The sequence below is a fragment of the Triplophysa rosa genome, linkage group LG2 (genome assembly GCF_024868665.1).
Source record: "Triplophysa rosa linkage group LG2, Trosa_1v2, whole genome shotgun sequence".
NCBI classification, from domain to species: Eukaryota; Metazoa; Chordata; class Actinopteri; order Cypriniformes; family Nemacheilidae; genus Triplophysa; species Triplophysa rosa.
The window spans coordinates 33,126,933-33,146,397 of NC_079891.1; the positions used below are offsets into that span (position 1 = coordinate 33,126,933).

Genomic DNA, 19,465 nt, shown 5'->3' on the forward strand with positions numbered 1-19,465 from the left:
AACACATCACTTATCAAGTTATTTCTGCAGAAGGACATTTTGACGTGTCAACTCACAATGCATCACAATTTTGCTTATTCGGAATTATGAATGTACTCCTCTGACTGTTTCCACTCATTTTCTGATTTCTTGCAGTTTAGCTCAAGGGCAATTCATTACTGCAGTGACTGCATGAAGAAAACCAAAAGCTAAGCAGTGTCACAGTCAGAGAGGGTGTAATTTATCAGAGAGAGAGATCAACCTGCGTTTCACTGAAATTCTCTCACTTTAATGATACCTGTCCATTCTGGCCTCTCATCTCCCACACCTCATTCAACATGTAGAACTTCACTCGGTTTAATTCAAACAGCTGAGGAGAGTGACAAGAAATACATGTTAAATATAACATACTTATATTAAATGAGTATATATGTGAGTAAAATACAGCCACAGAAAAAAATGAAGAGATTCCAGTCCAGTGTCTGTTCAGTTTCAACAGATCAAACTTCAGGAATGACATAAAGTCACTCAACAACAACGTGAAAGACTGAGAGAATATAAAGACTCATGAAAGAAACTTTTGTATTTACATGAACATTATTTAAGATTTGAAACAATTAATTTTGGGTTATTTTGACCAGTTTGTCTATTTAAATTGTCTGCAAATAAATGCAAAAAAAAAATATTGGGTATTTGGGAGAAATGTTGTCACTAGTTCACAGAATGAAACAAAATCATCATTTTACTTTAACACACACCTAGAAATAGTAAAGAAAAACTGTTTTAAGAAAAAAGTTAAGAAAAACTTTTGGAGTGGTCTCTAAATTTTTCCTGCGACGGTGGAGTAGGTTTAAATGCACCTCGCATAATCTGGAAAGTGCTGATCATTTTTAAAAATGACATTACAAGAAGTTACATTATAAAAAGTAATGCTGGAATTACAAGTTCTAGCATCTTCTCCATACTTGACCCCTTTCCAAAATGTTGGAATTCATCTTTTCACACCAAGAAAATCATAAATAACAATTTACCCAATCATCATCCTGACCTGACTCGTAATGTATCGGGTTGCCTTCTTGACCATCACTAAATGTTTGTTTGTTTTGTCTCTCAATTGTCCTCAACGTAAAAAGATGGATCTAAAAATCATGCAGTCATTGTTGGAGACGGGTCAAATATGCAGAAGATGCTGAAAAGTCAAAGATCGTGCGGGACCTGGAGGATTTTGTTCATTGGTTTAGCTTTAACGTTTCAATATTTTCCAGATTCTGCAGGGTGTATGTAAACCCTATTTTCTCTGACCTTCATCAAGACTTTCCCAACTTTCTCTCCGAGTGCTTTTCGGAACGGAACGGCCTCTATACCGATGACAGAGACTGAATGAGCTTTATCTGTGAGAGCAGCCGCTACCTCCATACCTGATCAAAACAAATCACATATATTACATTTACATTTATGCATTTGGCAGACGCTTTTATCCAAAGCGACTTACATTGCATTGTATTATACATTTGTTTCTGACTATGTGCAATCCCCTGGGATCGATCCAATGACCTTCAGTGCTTTAAACAGATGCCCAAACTGGCGCATGTATGAATTTCATTGCATTAGATGATAAAACATCTTAAGTGACAAACAAAGGATGCTAGACCCGTGTTCACTAGCAAACACAAACGCAAAAAGTTTTGTGCAACTAATGACATAGATGTCACCTGTTTCGTGACTTAAGCGTATAAGTACTGTATAGCTGCAACTATAAAGAAAATAAATCTCACCGATAAATGAAGTTCCCACAATGACTGCGTTCTTATTGCTGGCGAGTGCAGCGATGCTGTTGGCATCTTCTGGTGTTCTCAGGTGAAACACATTTCCCACATCTTTGCCTTTGTAGCTCAAAGGTTTTGGCCTGACAAAGGGGAGGACATTTATATACGCATTACAGACAGAGATGAGAAGATCTACAGCTTTAAAGGGACCCTCCGCCAAAAAATGAAAATTCTGTCATGAATCACTCACCCTCAAGTCGACAACACTAGGACCTCCGTTCATCTTCAGAAGAAAAATGAAGATAGTTTTGAAGCGGTCCGGAAGCTTTCTGACTCCGCCCATAGACTGCAACGCAATTGACTTTCAAAGCGCAGAAAGTGAGTAAAGACATCGTTGAAATAGTCCGTGTCACTCAAGCTTTAATTATGTAAAGCGGCGAGGACACGTTTTGTGCGCAAAAAACAACAACAATAACGACTATATTCAACAATTTCCTGATTTCCATGTCAGTCTACAACGCATTGCACGCATGCATCGCGTGGTCGTCTGGGCGCGCGTTGTAGACTGATGCGGAAGTCAGGAAATTGTTGAATACAGTCGAACCACTGGAGTGACACGGACTATTTCAACGATTTCTTTACTCACTTTCTGCACTTTGAAAGTCAACTGCGTTGCAGTCTATGTGGGAGAATCTTAATTTGTGCTCCGAAGATGAACTGAGTAATTCATGACAGAATTTTCATTTTTTTGGCGGAGTTGCCATTTACACAGACATTTGTGTGAACGTTACCTGCTTCCTGTGGCAATCAAGAGTTTTCGAAATTCCATTTTAAAACCGTCCCGAAACAACACAGTCTTCGATTTCACGTCGACAGAGACGACCTACAGACAGAGTATAGTCTGGAATTCAACACATTCTTTTGAAATAATAACAAAATCTTGGCAACACTTTACATTAAGGTTTCCTTTATAACGCATTTGTAAATGTGTTCATTAATGATTAATAAGTCATTTACAAATGCAATATAAAGCAGTTATAATTGCATAAATAAAAAGGGATTCCAAAGAAATACCTGCCAAATAGTGAGCTCAAATGTTATAAATGCTTAATAAATGTATTTATTCATTATTAATTTGCAAAATAGGCTGTCAGACTGGAGACTGTAGGGTGTTATGTTGGTTTTTCTTCTTATTGTTTGTTTCATATCTTATGTCACTTTTCAAACCATGTTGCTTACTTGATCCGATTCAGAATGTCTTACGGTGCCCTCCAGAATGTCTTCAGATCATGATGCTCATCCAAAGCCGTTTTTTCTTGCTTACCAATATAAATTCATCAAACTTTTGATCATTTTTTAACACTAAATGCACAAAGGTAGTCGTAAACTTGTTTGTTTTATTAATGATTCAATTACTTCCAATAGTTAATAAAAACCAGAAAACATTTATTTATTATTTATTGTAGAAAGCTTTCCTGTAGCTCAGTGGTAAGAGCATGGCGCTAACAATGCCAAGGTCATGGGTTCGATCCCAGGGGATTGCACATACTTAGAACCAAAAATGTATAGGATAATGCAATGCAAGTCATTTTGGACAAAAGCGTCTGCCAAATGCGTAAATGTAAACCGAATGCTTGCTCACAAGGCTACATCTCTGATGTGAATCAGAGTATTAAGTATTGACATCCCACGAAAGTGCACTTTAAAGAAAAGTGGATGCCTGTGAAGTATTCATTCACAACTTCAAACACCTGACTTATAATTGTTAAGAGTTATAAAATGTTAGCAAACCATGCAAGTGTGCCTTAATATAATGGATTCGTGTGAACCATTTATGAAATAAATATATGAAATATACAATAATAAGAAAAACCAACATAACACCCTACAGCATTTATAACGTGAGTTAAAAATGGCTCACTATTTGGCAGGTATTTGGCAGAATCCCCCTTTTTATTTATGCAGTTATAACTGCTTTATAATGCATTTGTAAATGACTTATTAATCATTAATGAACACATTTATAAATGCTTTAGGAAGGGAACCTTGATGTAAAGTGTTACCCAAATCTTTAAACCTCAGTAAGGAAATATTGGTAACACTTTAGTCTAGGGACCAATTAGCAAGTTGCTTATTAGCATTCATATTATTAGATTATTGGCTGTTTATTAGCATTTATAAAGCACATATTCTGCATGACCATATTCTACATCCCTACAATACCTATCATACTAACTTTTAATACGCACCAAATTAGGAGTTTATTGAGGAAAAAAGTCATAGTTAATGGTTTGTTAAAAGCGAGAATTGGACATTAAAATAAAGTGTGACCAAAATATTATATACACCTTACAAAAATGTACTGTTTTTGTCTCGCTAAAAAGATATTAATGTCATCTCACCTCTTTTTCTAGCAGTACCTCAATGTCGTGCATCTGAAAGAACTCGGCGGCTCTCATCTGCAGCTGTTCGGCTGTGCTCTCCAGAGACTGAAGAATACAACACCAACTATCACAGTATGTGTGGTCAACATGATAACCTCTGCACTGTATATGTAACAGTGATGTTACTGATCTCAGATCTCTCAGTGGACTGTTCTGTGTACAAACCTTACTCAGTTTAGGCCTGTCGTACGGTGGATGTTTGTCCATGGTGCACATCACAATACGATCCGTAAAGCCCTCCTGTCTTAGGGTCTCAGCGCACACCAGACCAGCAGGACCTGAAAGGGAGCATGCGAGACTAGAGAGTTAAGACATCACATAAAGAGATGCATGCAAACTATTGATCCAGGACCAATAAGGTCCTTTCCAAAAAAGAAAAGTGTGCACTTTATAGACAAATGTGCTCTTTGCCGTATTGAGAGAAGTCACCCATTTTAAATGATGGATTGGTGGCTGTCTGATCTGATTATAAATTATCTTAGCTGACGTTATCTTAAATTAACCAGTAATTGATTCATGTCATGTTAAAAGATGACATTAGTTAACCTTTGGGCCTGTCTAGCGTGTTTCAAATGCACAAATGCATCAAGTATTCTTTACACTGTCCCGTATATCAGACTAACTGGTCACATAAACTAGTTCAGCTTTGTGTATCTCTATAATGTCAGAGAGTGCTTTACAGTAAATATTTGGCTCTGTTTCTACAGAATTTTAGTATTGTTTTTATAACATGATGGCCGCAACCTGATCCAATAATGAGAACGTGGCTGAATCCATTGCAGGAATTGATGACAGCTGAACACTTTGACATGACCTTTGTCCGTCGCTGGGTTTGTAGGGCCTATCAGAAAACAGAAAAGTCTCATCACCTTTTACAGCTGTTGTTTAATAAAACATTTTTCACATTTGTTACCCAGTCTGTGAAAACCAGGTTAAAGTCTCAACATCGAATTATGAGATAATGAGCATCAATGGTTGATTTTATGCATTCATTTTGTCTATGATTTGAATCTTTGACATGGCTTTACTCAGTCAATATTAAAGATATCAAGAATATGTTTTCACAGAATGTTCCTTACATTGCGTCAGTGTAAGTTACTCTGAAAAAGTAATTAATTACTAGTTACTAATTACACATTTGATAATGTAATTAGATTACTGTACACGTTACTCTCTTCAAAAAGTATTTAATTACTTATTACTAATTACTTTCTATATCCTACATCAACCTTGATGAGTTAAGTGATTCAAGGATGGACATGAAACGGCTCTTTTAATTCATTCAAATAAATAATATAAAACTACATAAAGTATTATTATTAATTACAAATGTGAGAATTATACATTAAAGCACGGATTTTAAAGTTAGACTTTGAATTTTGATGTAAATTCCTCTTCTGCACACACACATATTACACAAAGTATTTAGTTTAATTACATCAGAAGTAACTGTAATTAAATTACAGGAAAATAAGAGTAATCCCTTACTTTACTTTCTTGAGGGAAAAGTAATTAAATTACAGTAACTAATTACTTAGTAACTAGTTACACCCAACACTGCATTGCGTAGGGTGATTTTATGTAGAAAACAGTAAATCACAAGAAAAAAGACTTTAGCTGCGTTTCCACAGGCTGGGTCACATTTTTTACGCAATTTTCATTAAAACATTACCTGTTTGTTTGCTCTTATAATCACCTTCTCCTTTTCAACTCTAACCTGAAATAGACAGAGGGATTTGGCATGACAGATTATTATTTTTATATAAGGGATTATGATTATGATTTGATGATCTCTTATGACCTCTGTGCTAACAAGAATCTGATCTGATCTGATGTCTTCTTGAGAGCATGCATTTCTGTCAGGTTCACTATTGTCAAAAATGATCAAGTTTAGAATGGCGGTATGGTTTGTTCTGGGCGAAAACTCCCTGCCCATCCATGCAGCCATGAATAAGAGCAGGGAGCGCAGCGATAATCCCCCTTAGGGTAAACAGAACTGAACAACAGATGTCATTTGTTCTTAATGACATTTAAGTGTAACACATTATGTAAAGTAATTGAGACTTATGAAAAGGAATAACAGAAGTCGAGTCCCGATTGTAAATGTGAGGTGGAGCTGGGGATGGAGGGGGGTAATTTGCTCCTGAGCAACAATAAGCTGCTGTTAGCTGAATGAATTTTAAAACGGAAGCTGTGATAACGTCATATTTCTATAGGAAGATGCGAGCTTGACTCACGTGACCTGCCAGAACTAACGCTATACGTAAATATTAGAAATAGTTTACGCAAAAATATACAGTCATCATGACCCGACGGGCAGAAAAAAAGTCCAAAATAATAAAATCACCTGGAAGGTGGGCAGACTGTCCAGCCCAGGAAAATCCTCGATATCACCTGTAGTGATGTTAAAACACGCCCCATGCCATGGACATCTGACGCGCCCTTTTGACAGCACACCTGAGCGACAGGTAGAATTGTTTTAAATGGACTTCTATAAGAATTTACATTCAGCTCAAACAGTTGATAGCTGTTGTAAATGCTTTAATTTATGTAATACTTCAATTGGAATACTTCACCCCTCACCTTTGACCAGCGGAGCACCATAATGTGGGCACTTATGTCCCATTGCAAGGAATTCTCCATGTTCCTTTATGAGCAGAGCTCGGCCTGTCCCCAAATCAACCTCACGCATTCTGTCAAATACATGAAATATGATCAGTACGGCTCAAAAACACTTATTAAATACAATTACTATCAGCACATCATATTTCTTTTCGGTTTGTTAGTTGTCCAGATCAACGAAATACATTACAACTCTTTCTTTCAAACATCGTATGAATACTGTACTGTACGAGTGAAAGTAGAAACCCTTACTGTCCATTCTCAAGGTCTCTGACGTGACAGACAGACGCCTCTATGAAATCTCTGTGTTTGCGCTGAGACCGTAGAGTCACGGTGTCATCGTCCGAACAATGTCCCAGAGAGCCGTTGGGTCTGCATTCTGAAAACGGACTGGCTTTCCCATTAGGAGACATCAGGTCCACTTCCTTCTCTTTCTCCAAAAGAGACAGCTCAACTTTGACCTCTACTGCAAAAAAAGCAAATGACAATTAAAGAAGTGCGTGAGATGAGATCAACCTTTTTTATTTCATTGTCTACATCAATATTCAAAAGCCCTCCCACTCACAATTTCTACACTGTAAAAAATGATTTGTTGTTTTTTGTTGTTTCAACTTAAAAAAATAAGTTACCTCGTTGCCTTAAAATTTTAAGTTAGTTCAACTTAAAAATATTAGTATTTGTTGCAAACTCGTTGTGTTGACTAATATTTTTAAGTTGAAAATACATATACAAATATAACGGTTCAATTACAAACCCACAAATATTTATTTTTAAAGCTAACATGTCTAATGTGCATATTATTCTGCAATACTATATGTTCAATATATTTAGTAGTTTTTCTGATATATTTATACAGTATTTACTGTAAAGCCGATTTGCAACAAACTGGCTATAGAAATCAATTTAATTTAAATTGAATTGAATTTATTTTGAGGTCCCCTAGTGGGCTCCGACCCCCTGGTAAAACTGAGAAAACCAAAATTCAAAAGAATGATAAATCATTTATATTAATAAGGTTTTTTAATGTATAGTGCTCAGTCAGAATGTGCGCACTATGGTTTGCTCTCTCTCTCTTTGTCTCCGGTCAGAAGAATGTGCTGAGGACCTGCATCTAATGCTTTAATCACACAGGAATTCTCACCTGCTGAGCGAAGCTTAATTAAAATCAATGGAAAATCATGCAAGATGAATGAGCCGGCAGAGGACAGAGAAATCTCGCCATCACATAACCGCCTTTAAAACCCATGTTTTGTGAAACTGTGAAAATGACTGCGGAGTGTTTATTAATAAAATATGATTCATTTAGTGAGCATATTCATCTCATCTCAGGGCTCTGTCAAGACATTCAAACTTTCATTCCCTCATGCATTAAACAAAGAAATCATCTTTCCAGGCATAGATGACAAGAGAAATATTTGAAAAGATCTAGGCCTATTTAGACCATTTCTGAAACAAAATTCGATTTAGTAACTTAACGGTCACATTATTCCACGGAAAAATGAAGAGACCCTTCCAAATTTGTATTTAATGAGCATTTTTAGATGAATTTCTAGACGATTGATTTCAGTTCGGTGTCTGTTGAATTTCAGGAGTGACAAAATCATCCAACAGCAATGTGAAAGACTGACAGCATGACAAGACACAAGAAAACTGGGATGAAAATCCAGGTAATCACATCAAAAATACTTTTCCTAAATGTACAAATATTAGTGTTGTATTGCTTAAAAGTGGATATGAACTTTCTGTTATTTTGAGCTGTTTCTCCAGTTTTCATTTTCTGCAAATAAATGCACAAGAACAATATTTTTTTATTTGAAATTTGGGAGGAAAATTGTTAGAAGTTCACAGAAAAAATATCATTTTAACACATACCTGTAAATAGCAAATTCAGAAAAAATTTTGAATGGTCTCTTAATTAAAAGAATAATTCTATTTTTAATCAAAATATCAGCCTATTGTCTACATTTAAATTAGTTATAAAGAATGCAGATATTTTTAGAAAAATGCTTTTTGTTCAACACCATTGGATGAAATATGGTTTGTCTACAGTTGTGCATTAAAGCTACAATCCCTAACTTTTGTGGTTAGGAAAATAACAAAAATCAGTTAGTAAGCAAATATATAAAAATCAGCTTTGAAAAATGTCTCTTTACACAACAGTTACCTTTTAATAATCGGTCAGTTATGATTTCACTGGAAACATAGTTTGACATCATTTAACACGTAAAGATATGTAAAGATACACACGTGAAGATGTAAAGTAACCTGTAATTTGATGTTTAAAACAGAAATCAAAGCAGAAAGTGTTTTACGCATTTTTTTCCTTTTACTTTCTCACACACGGTGACTGACTTCAGTTCAGACCGCTCGGCCTCTCTCCATGTCCTCTGAAACCCAACGCCTACGGTCACACTTTCACAAGTGAGTTTTCTGACATGAAAGTCATCCCCGCGGTAGCGCTCCCTCCCCAGCCACCATACGAGAGAAACAGCGATACATTGTGAAATATTCGAAACTCATATTCCGCTGTCTAATCCTCTTGAACACACAGAGACATTAAGAGCATTAAAATTCCTCCTGCACTAAAGGAAAGCCACATCACAACAGCAGCCAACTGACCTAAATATAGGTGGAGATACAAGATTTAAAGCCATAGTTCACGCGAAAAATGAGCATTCATTTATTCATTCGAATCTCTATGTGACTTTTTCTTCTGTGGCACACTAACGAAGATATTTTGAGAAATGTCTCAGTGATTTTGACTTTTCCATACAATGGAAGTCAATGGGGGTCAATATTGTTTGGTTACAGACGTTCTTCAAAATATCTTCTTTTGTGTTCTTCACAAGAAAGAAAGTCAAACAGGTTTGTAATGACGTGAGGGTGATATGATGAAGTGTATTTGTTCGTCACCTGCTTTGGGTTTGGAGAGGCATCCTCCCATGGTGATGCCAGGTGGCCCGATGAGAGGGAGACCCAGGGTGGGTGTTAGAAGGGCTGGACTGGATCAGACACTCAGGGTGGTCCGTTGGGCCTGAAGAAGATGAAGGCAGAACTGCAGGAGGGATGTTCGGGCCTGCCGGGCCCACACAGCCATCTCAGAAATCAACTACTGTACATAATACACGGCCTGAGAAAGCAAACAACGAATCATTTATTGTGTTCATTAGCAAGCAGCATGTCCTTTTTATCTTGAATTCCACACAAGACACGAAGACAAAAGAATACCTGGTTTATGATAGATAAGTGCGTTGCTTGAGGGTCTAAAACTCCCCTTGTGACGTTCCACCAGTTTCAATAACAAGCACAACTGGTCCAGCATGTTATTTCATACTGGTCTAGTTGTCAATATCTATCGATGACAAAATGGTCATTTCTCAATCATCCCCACCCCATTCCAACCACAGTTTCGTGCTTCTGGCAACGCTAAAGAGTTTCAGTCTCACACCCGAGCATTATTCAAAATTGCGTCACTTTTCACCATCTGGTTGGTGCTCATTTCCCAAATAACAAGAATGTTTAATTGAAATAAACGATGAGCAGTCTTGTGTGTAGAAAGAGAAATATGAACATATACTGAATAATGGACAGAACCCAGACACAGCGCAACAGATGAAGAAAAAATCATCTTAAAAAAAACTCAAGAACCTCAACACAAGAACTGAGAGTCACAGTCACGATACTGTCACACATAACTCAGAAAAACACCGGACCGTGACAGAACCTGTCTATTCTTTTACCTTTTACTCTATACTCAGTTTCTTCCCTTCTCTACTGTAATACAGCTTTGGCACAAACAGTCTTTATATGTGATTGTCAAATGCCAATGATGCCAAAAGCCAATGCCAATGCAACATTAATGTCATGTGGTTAACAGCATCTTGCTATAATTTTAATGCAACTACTGTACAAGGACACTTGCTGCTTTATTATGTGATATGAAGTGCTGAAGTAATGAAAATGAAGAAAAGTGCACGTTTGATGTTGATATATGATGTCAGTGTGCATGGTGAGTAGAGACGGTGACATGAAATGTCCACTTGGAGAAAGGCAAGAATACAGCAGACGTGTAGGAATATAATGGACCCTATATATATATATATATAAAGTTTGGGATCACTCACTTAGTTTTTATTTATATTTTTTCCACATGGTAGAATAATAGTAGTCATAAAAACCATGGAATAACACCGTTGTAACTGTGGGAATTATGTTGTGACTAAAAGCATTCAAAATAAGCAACTTCAAAGTAGTCACCGTTTGACAAAAATTTGCAAAATCGTAGTCTTGGCATTTTATCATCCAGCTTCTTGAGGTCTCAACCTAGGACACTTTTTAAACAGTACTGAGGAAATTTTCACCTATGCTGGTCTCTTATTGACTGCTTTTTATTCATCATTTGGTTCAATTAATCCATAAAAAAAAAGAATCAATAAAAATGTAGTTTCCAAATGAAAGAAATGTATGTTATATATTATATTTTTAATAATTTTGAATTCAAACATTGAAACATACACAGTCAGATTAAACGATTTTTAAGATCACGAGGAACTTTTTTGTCAAGTGATCCCAAACTTTTGACAGGTAGGGTATATTGAATTTTTTAATGTACTTTTTAAAATGTTTTTGTGTGTGTGTGTGTGTGTGTGTGTGCGTGCGTGCGTGCGTGCGTGCGGGTGTGTGTGCGTGTGTGTGCGTGCGTGCGTGTGTGTGTGTGCGTGCATGTGTGTCTTTACAGCACACAACTGTTTTAACACATGCGCATGTGCATGCGTCTTGAATGTAAACTGTAATCGTTTTCGTGTTCGACTCAAATCTTGCTCCTGTCCGGTTTTTCCAGTGTTAACCATTACCCTCGTGAGTACTCATCTGAACTAACTTTAATTAGCTACTTTAAATACTAAATACTCATTTCACAGCATTCAACACACAGTAAACTCGGTTTACATAGAACTACGCTTAATTTCATCCTTTAATCCGGAGCCAAGTATGAAACTCACTGGTTTTACCTTCATTTAACATCAGATTCAATTCTAGAGAGTCTTTTCAGGGTACACTCAAAAGCCACTTGATATTCACATCACACCCAAAGGTCTGTGAAATGGCAAGTAAAAAACAAAAGTTTGCCTTAATTAAGGAAACGTGCCACCAACAAACCGGTTGCAAAAACACCAAACGTTGACATCCTTTTAAATCCCACCACATGAAACGTATTGATCTTAGTGCATTTGAGTGCTTTTGGTGCCATATCTTAAAACCCCACCTGAAACGATTATATAATCCTTCTGTTACTCTCTTAGACCTATACTTTTTCCTCTCATTCGTCTTCATTTCTAAGATTTCCACTGCAGTATTGAGGATTATGAGAAAGGGAGACACCATCATGAAACACCTTTAGTAAGCACTCCAAAAAGCATCTCGCCAAAATAAAAGCGTATGTACCAAACAGCAAAAATAGCCCGCCTCCCTCTTCCCGCTGGCAGAAAAGAGCCGTTTTGCCATTCCTTAAGAATTTATGAAAATCTCCATAGCAACTGTGAATCTGTCCATAGGAGCTTTGCATAAAGCACTGGTTTTTAGGTTACACGATGATGGAAAATTATTTGTGGCACTTTTGTCTCTCTTACTAGCTAGCAACACATAAACAGGAACAATATTGAAAGCTCAAAATACTTCACGCTGACAATTCTTGAAATGAATTCAACCATTATGTATGTCATGGAAATAAGAAGGCGTTATTGTCACAATCTTAATTTTCTTTATGCAAAAGGAATTGTCCTATTTCTTTTCATTTGGGGGGATATGTTCCAGGCAGGTTTTGTGAGATTTACCATCACAAAACAAGCATTACTACATCGTTAGTGTGTCACAAATCTTTTACTAATTATGACGTTATAAGCACTTTTATCCAGCATTGCCACATTAAAAGTGAATCACACACCAACTTTTCCTCTAACGGCTTTTCTAGCTACCTTTCTTGGGTCCCAGATATTTCACCCTTTTCTCCTAAAGTAGGTTAATCAGATTTCAGCCGTCCCAACATATGACACAGGTCTCCCTCTCATGTACTTCTCAGTGTGCCCTTAAGCCGTTTTGGAGTAAACAGGTTGTTACCCTCACACCTCTATAGAAGTGGAATGCACACATGGGTATTAGTGCAAGGCTACATATGACAACACATAACATCTATATACAATATCAAAGATCTCGAAAACATAAGATCTGCTATTTTTGAACACAATAGGCCATAAGGATCTATTCTTGTAAATTAATAATTTGTTATTGTTTTTGTCGCAGATGTGTTATGTGCATACATGGTGCAAGAGTCGGTAATGTCTCTTTACTTCCACATTAAAGAGGAATATCAGCGCAACGTTTTTGTTACGCAGCAACTTGATTAAACGGACTGGGAATGAAAACTTTTACACTAAAAATCTTCTCCAAAAGTTTCCGAAAAGATCTCAGCAACGTCTCATATTATGTTGGCACATCTTGTACATATGACATAGAAACAAATAAAACATTTCTTTTCCAATTATACTTGACAGAAACGTGTAAAATGCTCCCGTTATTTAACTCTTTCTCTCTCCCAACAATCTTAAAGTTGTTAAAACTTTATATACTGTAGCACTTCTGATATGATTGCCTCCCTAAGATGAATTGCTTTGTTTCCCTCACTGTTGTCACTTTAGCAATATACAAAAAAGTCACACATTATAACATAAGTGTCATACATTTTTTTATCAAATTCTCAGAAAGCCACACGGGATTGTGTGATTTTACAGCTTTAAACTCAGCAGGACAGCTCACATAAAATGATATATACTGCATGTCATCCATTCCTATAGTTCGAAACATTATGTGTCACAATCTATTTAATGTCTCCAGAAAGAAGTTTTTGAAAATACAGTCACTGAGAATTACATAGGGCTCAAGTGCTATAAAAGAGCCATTTATTTTTTCTTCGCGAACGTTCAAGTACGAGCCGGTGTCTTTATCTTTATTGATCCCGCGGACTTTCATTTTCCACCCCTGCTTTTCTCACCTTTACAGTGCAAATTGTTTAGACAGTTGTAACAGTACTGCAATGAAAGAGCAAAGCCTGGCCGAACACTGCAGTGCAACAGCAACGCTGTCAACCATCAAACCATTTCATTACGAGCAACAACAGCCTGCAAAGGCATTTTCGCTCTCGCTTCCTGAAAGCCTTACAACCTTCACATCCACCGAGAGCGATGACAGAAACAGCATATGACAGATAGAAAACAATCACCTACTGTAATGACGCCTCGCTCTCATCCATCCATCTCATCTGCTGCCAGAATGTTGTCCAACAAGTTTGGCTTTGATTTATTTCTCCGGGCTCACACGGGTTGTCCCCCCCTCTCACACTCACACACGCACATACTGTACACACACACACACACAGAGAGAGTTTATAACCTGGACTCTGGCTGACACGCACGTACAAAGGCTTGACAATTATGCATGTAGAAATATGACACGTGCGTGAAGGCTTTTGCATACTGTAAATCAGCTGTGTCCGCATTCACACTGTAGAGACAATACAGCATTGATTATCTGTACAATCGTCTATTAATTTATTCATTAATGCAATCATCCATTCATGCATTCATTTATCTATTCATCCATTCTGTCTTATTTCGTTAATACGTTCATCCATCCATTCATGCATTCATGTGTCCATTTATCTATTCAATTATTCATCTGTGCATTCATCCATTCTTTTAGTAATTCTTCACTTATTTCATCATTTCATTAAAACATCCATCAATTCATTCATTTATCCATCCATCCAATCCTTCATCCATCCATTCATCTGTGCATTAATGCATTTATTTTTTGTATTCATCCAGTCTTTCATTCATTCTTTGCTTATTTCATTAATTCATTCGTCTATCCTTCCATCCATTCATTTATCCATCCATCTACCCATTCATTCATTCATTCATCCGTCCATTCATCTGTGCATTCATGCATTTATCCATCCATCCATTAATGCATTAATTTATCTATTCATCCAGTCTTTCATTTATTCTTTATTTTTTCATTAATTCATTCATTCATACATGAATTGATTCAATCATTCAATCATTTCATCAATTCATAAAATCATCCATTCACTCACTCACTCACTCACTCACTCACTCACTCACTCACTCACTCACTCACTCACTCACTCACTCACTCACTCACTCACTCACTCACTCACTCACTCACTCACTCACTCACTCACTCACTCACTCACTCACTCACTCACTCACTCACTCACTCACTCATTTATCCATCCATTCAATTATTCATTCATTCATTCATTCAACTAAACCACAGAATATGCCTTTATATTCGTTCGACCAAAGGAGTGTCAATGCCAATTACAGTATAACTCCTGCATGTCACGTCATATCAAAACCCAATCCAGCAGTGGAGAAAACAGAGGAAATGTATCTCAAATATTAATTACTGTAAAATTGTTATGAAATAAACAAACGAAAAGTTACTTTTCACTAAAGGCAAAATTTTACTTATTATCAGGTTTTTCAATCAATCAAACAATACCCTGATGCTTTGCCTGTATTCAAAGGGCTGTAGGTGTTAGTCTCAGGCATGAGGTCTCAATTTATTTCTCCTAGACATCAAAGAGATTAAATGGAGATCAAATGTAAACTTTTGCTTAAATCTCATCTGCGTTTCATATTTCTGCTCTGAGAAAAAGAGGCAGAAATTTCAAAAATGTTTCCGTAAGAGATTTCAACAAAGTCGCAAACTGAGCTCAGATTTGTTAAGTTTGCAATCAAAAATCTATATCGTTGAATATCTCAATATGAACCCAAATCCAGATTATTTTCCCTCTACAACCTACATTCATTTTACAGCCCCATTTGTTGCCTTTTTAATTCTCCTATAAGCAATTTTAGAGCAACATCTGAGCAATAAATATTCTTCGGGGAGGAATTAACACATTGATATCTCCTAATTGTATTGATTTATGATAGCAATATCAGATTTATAATGGAGATAAATGATAGCGTCTATTATAGCTTCTGAATATTTCAGCAGTTCTCATTTCTATGAATGAAAAAATCTTTCTGAAATACTTCTGCATGAGATTCAGTAAACTAATCTGGGACATTAATATCACACTTACGAAAGAGAACATCTCAATTATATCTCACAGACGGCATTTGAGAACGAACTGAGATTGTTGGAATTAAACGTTACGGTTTTTCTTATGGGAAAAAGATCCTACATCCTTCACCTTGTGTGCTTCTGGAGTTTTAGAGGAGATCTCTATGTCAAACTGTGGTCTGATTTGACAATTTATTAAATTCTGTACAGTAAAAACAAACAAAATCAAAATTTCTCACGACATCCATACAGTCAAAATGATCTATAATATACAGTATAATCTGTATATATGATCTGTACAATACATCAATAATTGTCTCATCAAGAAAACTACAGAGAAACATATAAAACAAAGTTGATACTTCACCAAAACTGAACCACACTGTGAGCAACAACATTTTCGTTTTGGTAATCCCTCAAATTAAATGAGCAGTCATGAGTTGTAATGAGATGGAAAATGGCTTTTGTTTGACTTGAGTTTATCACTCAGAGCGGCCGCAGGATTATTACAGTTCAAATGAACTGAAATATTGGCATACGGTTAATCAGATTCCTCTGATCATTATGGCCATAGTGCTTATTTTTCCTCTGTTGTAAAGCCATCTGATTTTTTTTGCATACTTCTCGAGTAAATATGGATGGTGTTTGACTCTGGGAGTAGCTCAGTTATTATAATCACAAGTTCACATGAGTTCAGTGTTGATCTGGTTGTGGAATAATACTAACCTTAGTACATAGCGGTTTAAAGCGCACGCTCATGCGTTGTTATTCACACAATCACATTCATTAGAAGCAAGACGTTTTAAAAAGATTTTAAACATAATCAGTTTTTTAAAGTAAAACAATATATACAATATAAATAAGATTTCATAAATGCGATAATATCACTTTTAGTCGTATCTTGTAAAAATGATACAGTATTCGCTGTGCTGTCAGTTTGCAGTTCAGGATGTTGTCTGAACAGTAATAAAAACCTTTTAAATAAATGTATGTAATAGGTATAACTGAGAAGATGTATCGAAAGTCAAGCATTGCATGTACAAGTCTTTAATCATTAATAATTCTTTAATTAAAGAATAAAATCTATATAATGGCCCATGTGTTACTGTAGCTCAATTGATAAGTTAGCCACCCAAAGGTCATGGGTTCAATCTTAGGGTACACATATAAAGAAAAACAGCATCTGCCAAATGAATAAATGTAAATGTAATGTAAACGTATAGCTTGAATGCATTGTAGGATGCTTTGGTAAAAGCATCTGGCAAATACATAATGTCAATTTAGGTAAACAAATTTGACAGACAGATCTCAGAGGGTTCTCGCACGTTTTGAATACCCATTTTCTTTGTGATGCTCAAAATCAATTTGAACAAACACAAGACATCAAAACACTAAATCTGAAACAGATCTTAAGTTTATAAACTTCATTCATTAATCATGTGGGGGAGAGAAAGAGAGAAACAGACCCCAATGCACCACACTACTATATGTGCATTTCTGCACTGATCTACTGTATTTAACCAAACCTCAGATCTCTCACACACTCGGTGTTATTTTATGCTTATCTTGCTGCAGAAGTTTCATCTGATAAGAGTTGCACGTGCTGTCTAAACAGCCAGCACTATCATCTGTATTACATAACACTCCTGAACTGAGAGTTACTGTAATAACCTCTGCTCACCTGCTCCTGTGTAAACGTGTGTTAAACTCCTCCTCATAAGGCCAGATGTCCGGAACCCGGTGATGTTTTACCGTAGCTATCCAGTGTGATCTTCCAGATTGCCGTTAAACCTGTAGACAATTCCACAGCGCAGCAGTCTGTCCTCTGCAGTAGCCCTGGATCAAGGCACAGACTAGTCCCACCACAAACCCCTCTCTCTCTCTCTCTCTCTCTCTCTCTCTCTCTCTCTCTCTCTCTCTCTCTCTCTCTCTCTCTCTCTCTCGTACACTTTCACACACACCAATAGCAGTAAGCAGAGGTGCTTGTAAGAATTGCTCACTCCTTTGCTCTCTCTCTCCCCTTTTGTGCTTATTTAGTCTTTCACAAAACCCTCTCTCTCTCTCTCTCTAGCGGAGGCTGGGATTGCGGCAGCGGGACTCTTGCCAGTAACTCAGCTGTATGCAGCATTGATGGAGTTGCTCAGGGATGCTAACACAGCATGAATTTTCCCAGCGCTCCACTTTCCCTTTCGCTCTGCACTCCCACCTCAAGCCCCAACCTCCTTGTCTCTTTTTATCACCACCATAACCTATCAATCTCCTTCCTTTAGCAGGACACTATCTAAATCACACTGTCCCAATGCTCTCTTGTATATAGCTTGTTTTTCCAGTAAAGCAAGGGTCTAACTGCCCATTTAAGGTGAGTTTGTATACCTCATTGCTGCACACTGTACATATGCAAATCTTTGTTAAGTAAAGAAATGTCTAGATTCTAATTGATCGTTATTGTTAATATTATAAAATGATTGTAAAAATTATAAAAATGCCAAAATGTTATAATATATTAATATTTATTACTTATTTTATTAGTATTTCGGGTGTGGGTAAAGGTTAGCTTATAGTTATAATTAGCAGTACATTATCATGATAACAAAATAAGTCAATGGTGTGTGTGTGCGTGTGTGCATGCGTGCGTGCGTTTGCTACTCATGAGCTAAATTTTAGTCTAATTTATTAGCATTCTTTTAAAGCACTTATATACTATTTGTTTATTTTTGTTTATACCAATACAATTGTCCATTAATGATATTTAATGGTGCATAGGCAGCTTTGCTACTGATGTTATACAACTAATTTTAAAAAGTATTAGTAATTATTGAAATTAACATGCAAAATTAATCAATATTGTCTGTTATTAAATATTGTAAACAAATGCAACCTTACTGTAAATTAAGTTTTGCACCAAATAATATCAACAGCTTGGTACGAAAACAAAGTTTTTAAGACGTCTTTGGGACATTCTTCCAGAAGCTTACATTATCTGTCCTTGAACTGTTACACTGAATATTTCATCCAAAAAGTATTGCATCCAAAAAACGTCTAAACTGACTGATGTTTGATTTCTGTGAGTTGTTTTGTAAAGGAATATGTCATTCATTAGGTTCTCAGATATTTTTTTCTTTATTAAAAACACTTTTGAAAATCACAAATCCTGTCCTAGTCCTTGTTCTCGGCCAAATTGGACCTACAGCTTTCATGGTTTTGTTATGCTAAATAATGTTATTTAGAAAAAAAGCTTAATCAAAGTTGTTATCATTTATATCAATTGATTAAAAAGATGAAATTATACATTAATTCTACAAATAAATAATATTTTACATCTGTCCCCGTGTTTTTGGTCAGTCCTGTCACGTTTACTTTAAACTCAACATAAAATGTGTGCAATATGCCTTTGGTTTGACTCAGAGGAAATGACATCATTTAACTGAGGTGAAGCTGACGCTGATCAAGGGCGAGTTCGGTCATTGAATTGTATAATTTTAAGCTCGTTTTTGGAAGGTTTGT

General features: G+C 36.3%; 1 protein-coding gene across 4 annotated transcripts in view; it reads right to left on the reverse strand.

Moving 5' to 3' along the window:
* LOC130568196 (apoptosis-inducing factor 3) overlaps positions 1–17,889 on the reverse strand; it is a 23,081-nt gene extending 5,192 nt beyond the window's left edge. The window contains exons 1-13 of one of the 4 annotated variants that reach the window (XM_057356934.1): positions 17,643–17,889; positions 9,725–9,941; positions 7,064–7,274; positions 6,773–6,882; positions 6,537–6,646; positions 5,862–5,906; positions 4,934–5,030; positions 4,355–4,467; positions 4,148–4,234; positions 2,537–2,628; positions 1,755–1,885; positions 1,282–1,397; positions 278–349 (exon numbers count right to left, since the gene is read on the reverse strand). In XM_057356934.1, coding sequence (XP_057212917.1) covers positions 278–349; positions 1,282–1,397; positions 1,755–1,885; positions 2,537–2,628; positions 4,148–4,234; positions 4,355–4,467; positions 4,934–5,030; positions 5,862–5,906; positions 6,537–6,646; positions 6,773–6,882; positions 7,064–7,274; positions 9,725–9,755 — 1,215 coding nt within the window. In that variant the 5' untranslated portion in view covers positions 9,756–9,941; positions 17,643–17,889. Of the gene's footprint in view, positions 1–277; positions 350–1,281; positions 1,398–1,754; positions 1,886–2,536; positions 2,629–4,147; positions 4,235–4,354; positions 4,468–4,933; positions 5,031–5,861; positions 5,907–6,536; positions 6,647–6,772; positions 6,883–7,063; positions 7,278–9,724; positions 9,942–14,084; positions 14,196–17,642 lie in introns of those variants that run through there. The other 3 variants (XM_057356910.1, XM_057356917.1, XM_057356926.1) reach the window with 3 other exon arrangements.
* Positions 17,890–19,465: the final 1,576 nt, after the last annotated feature.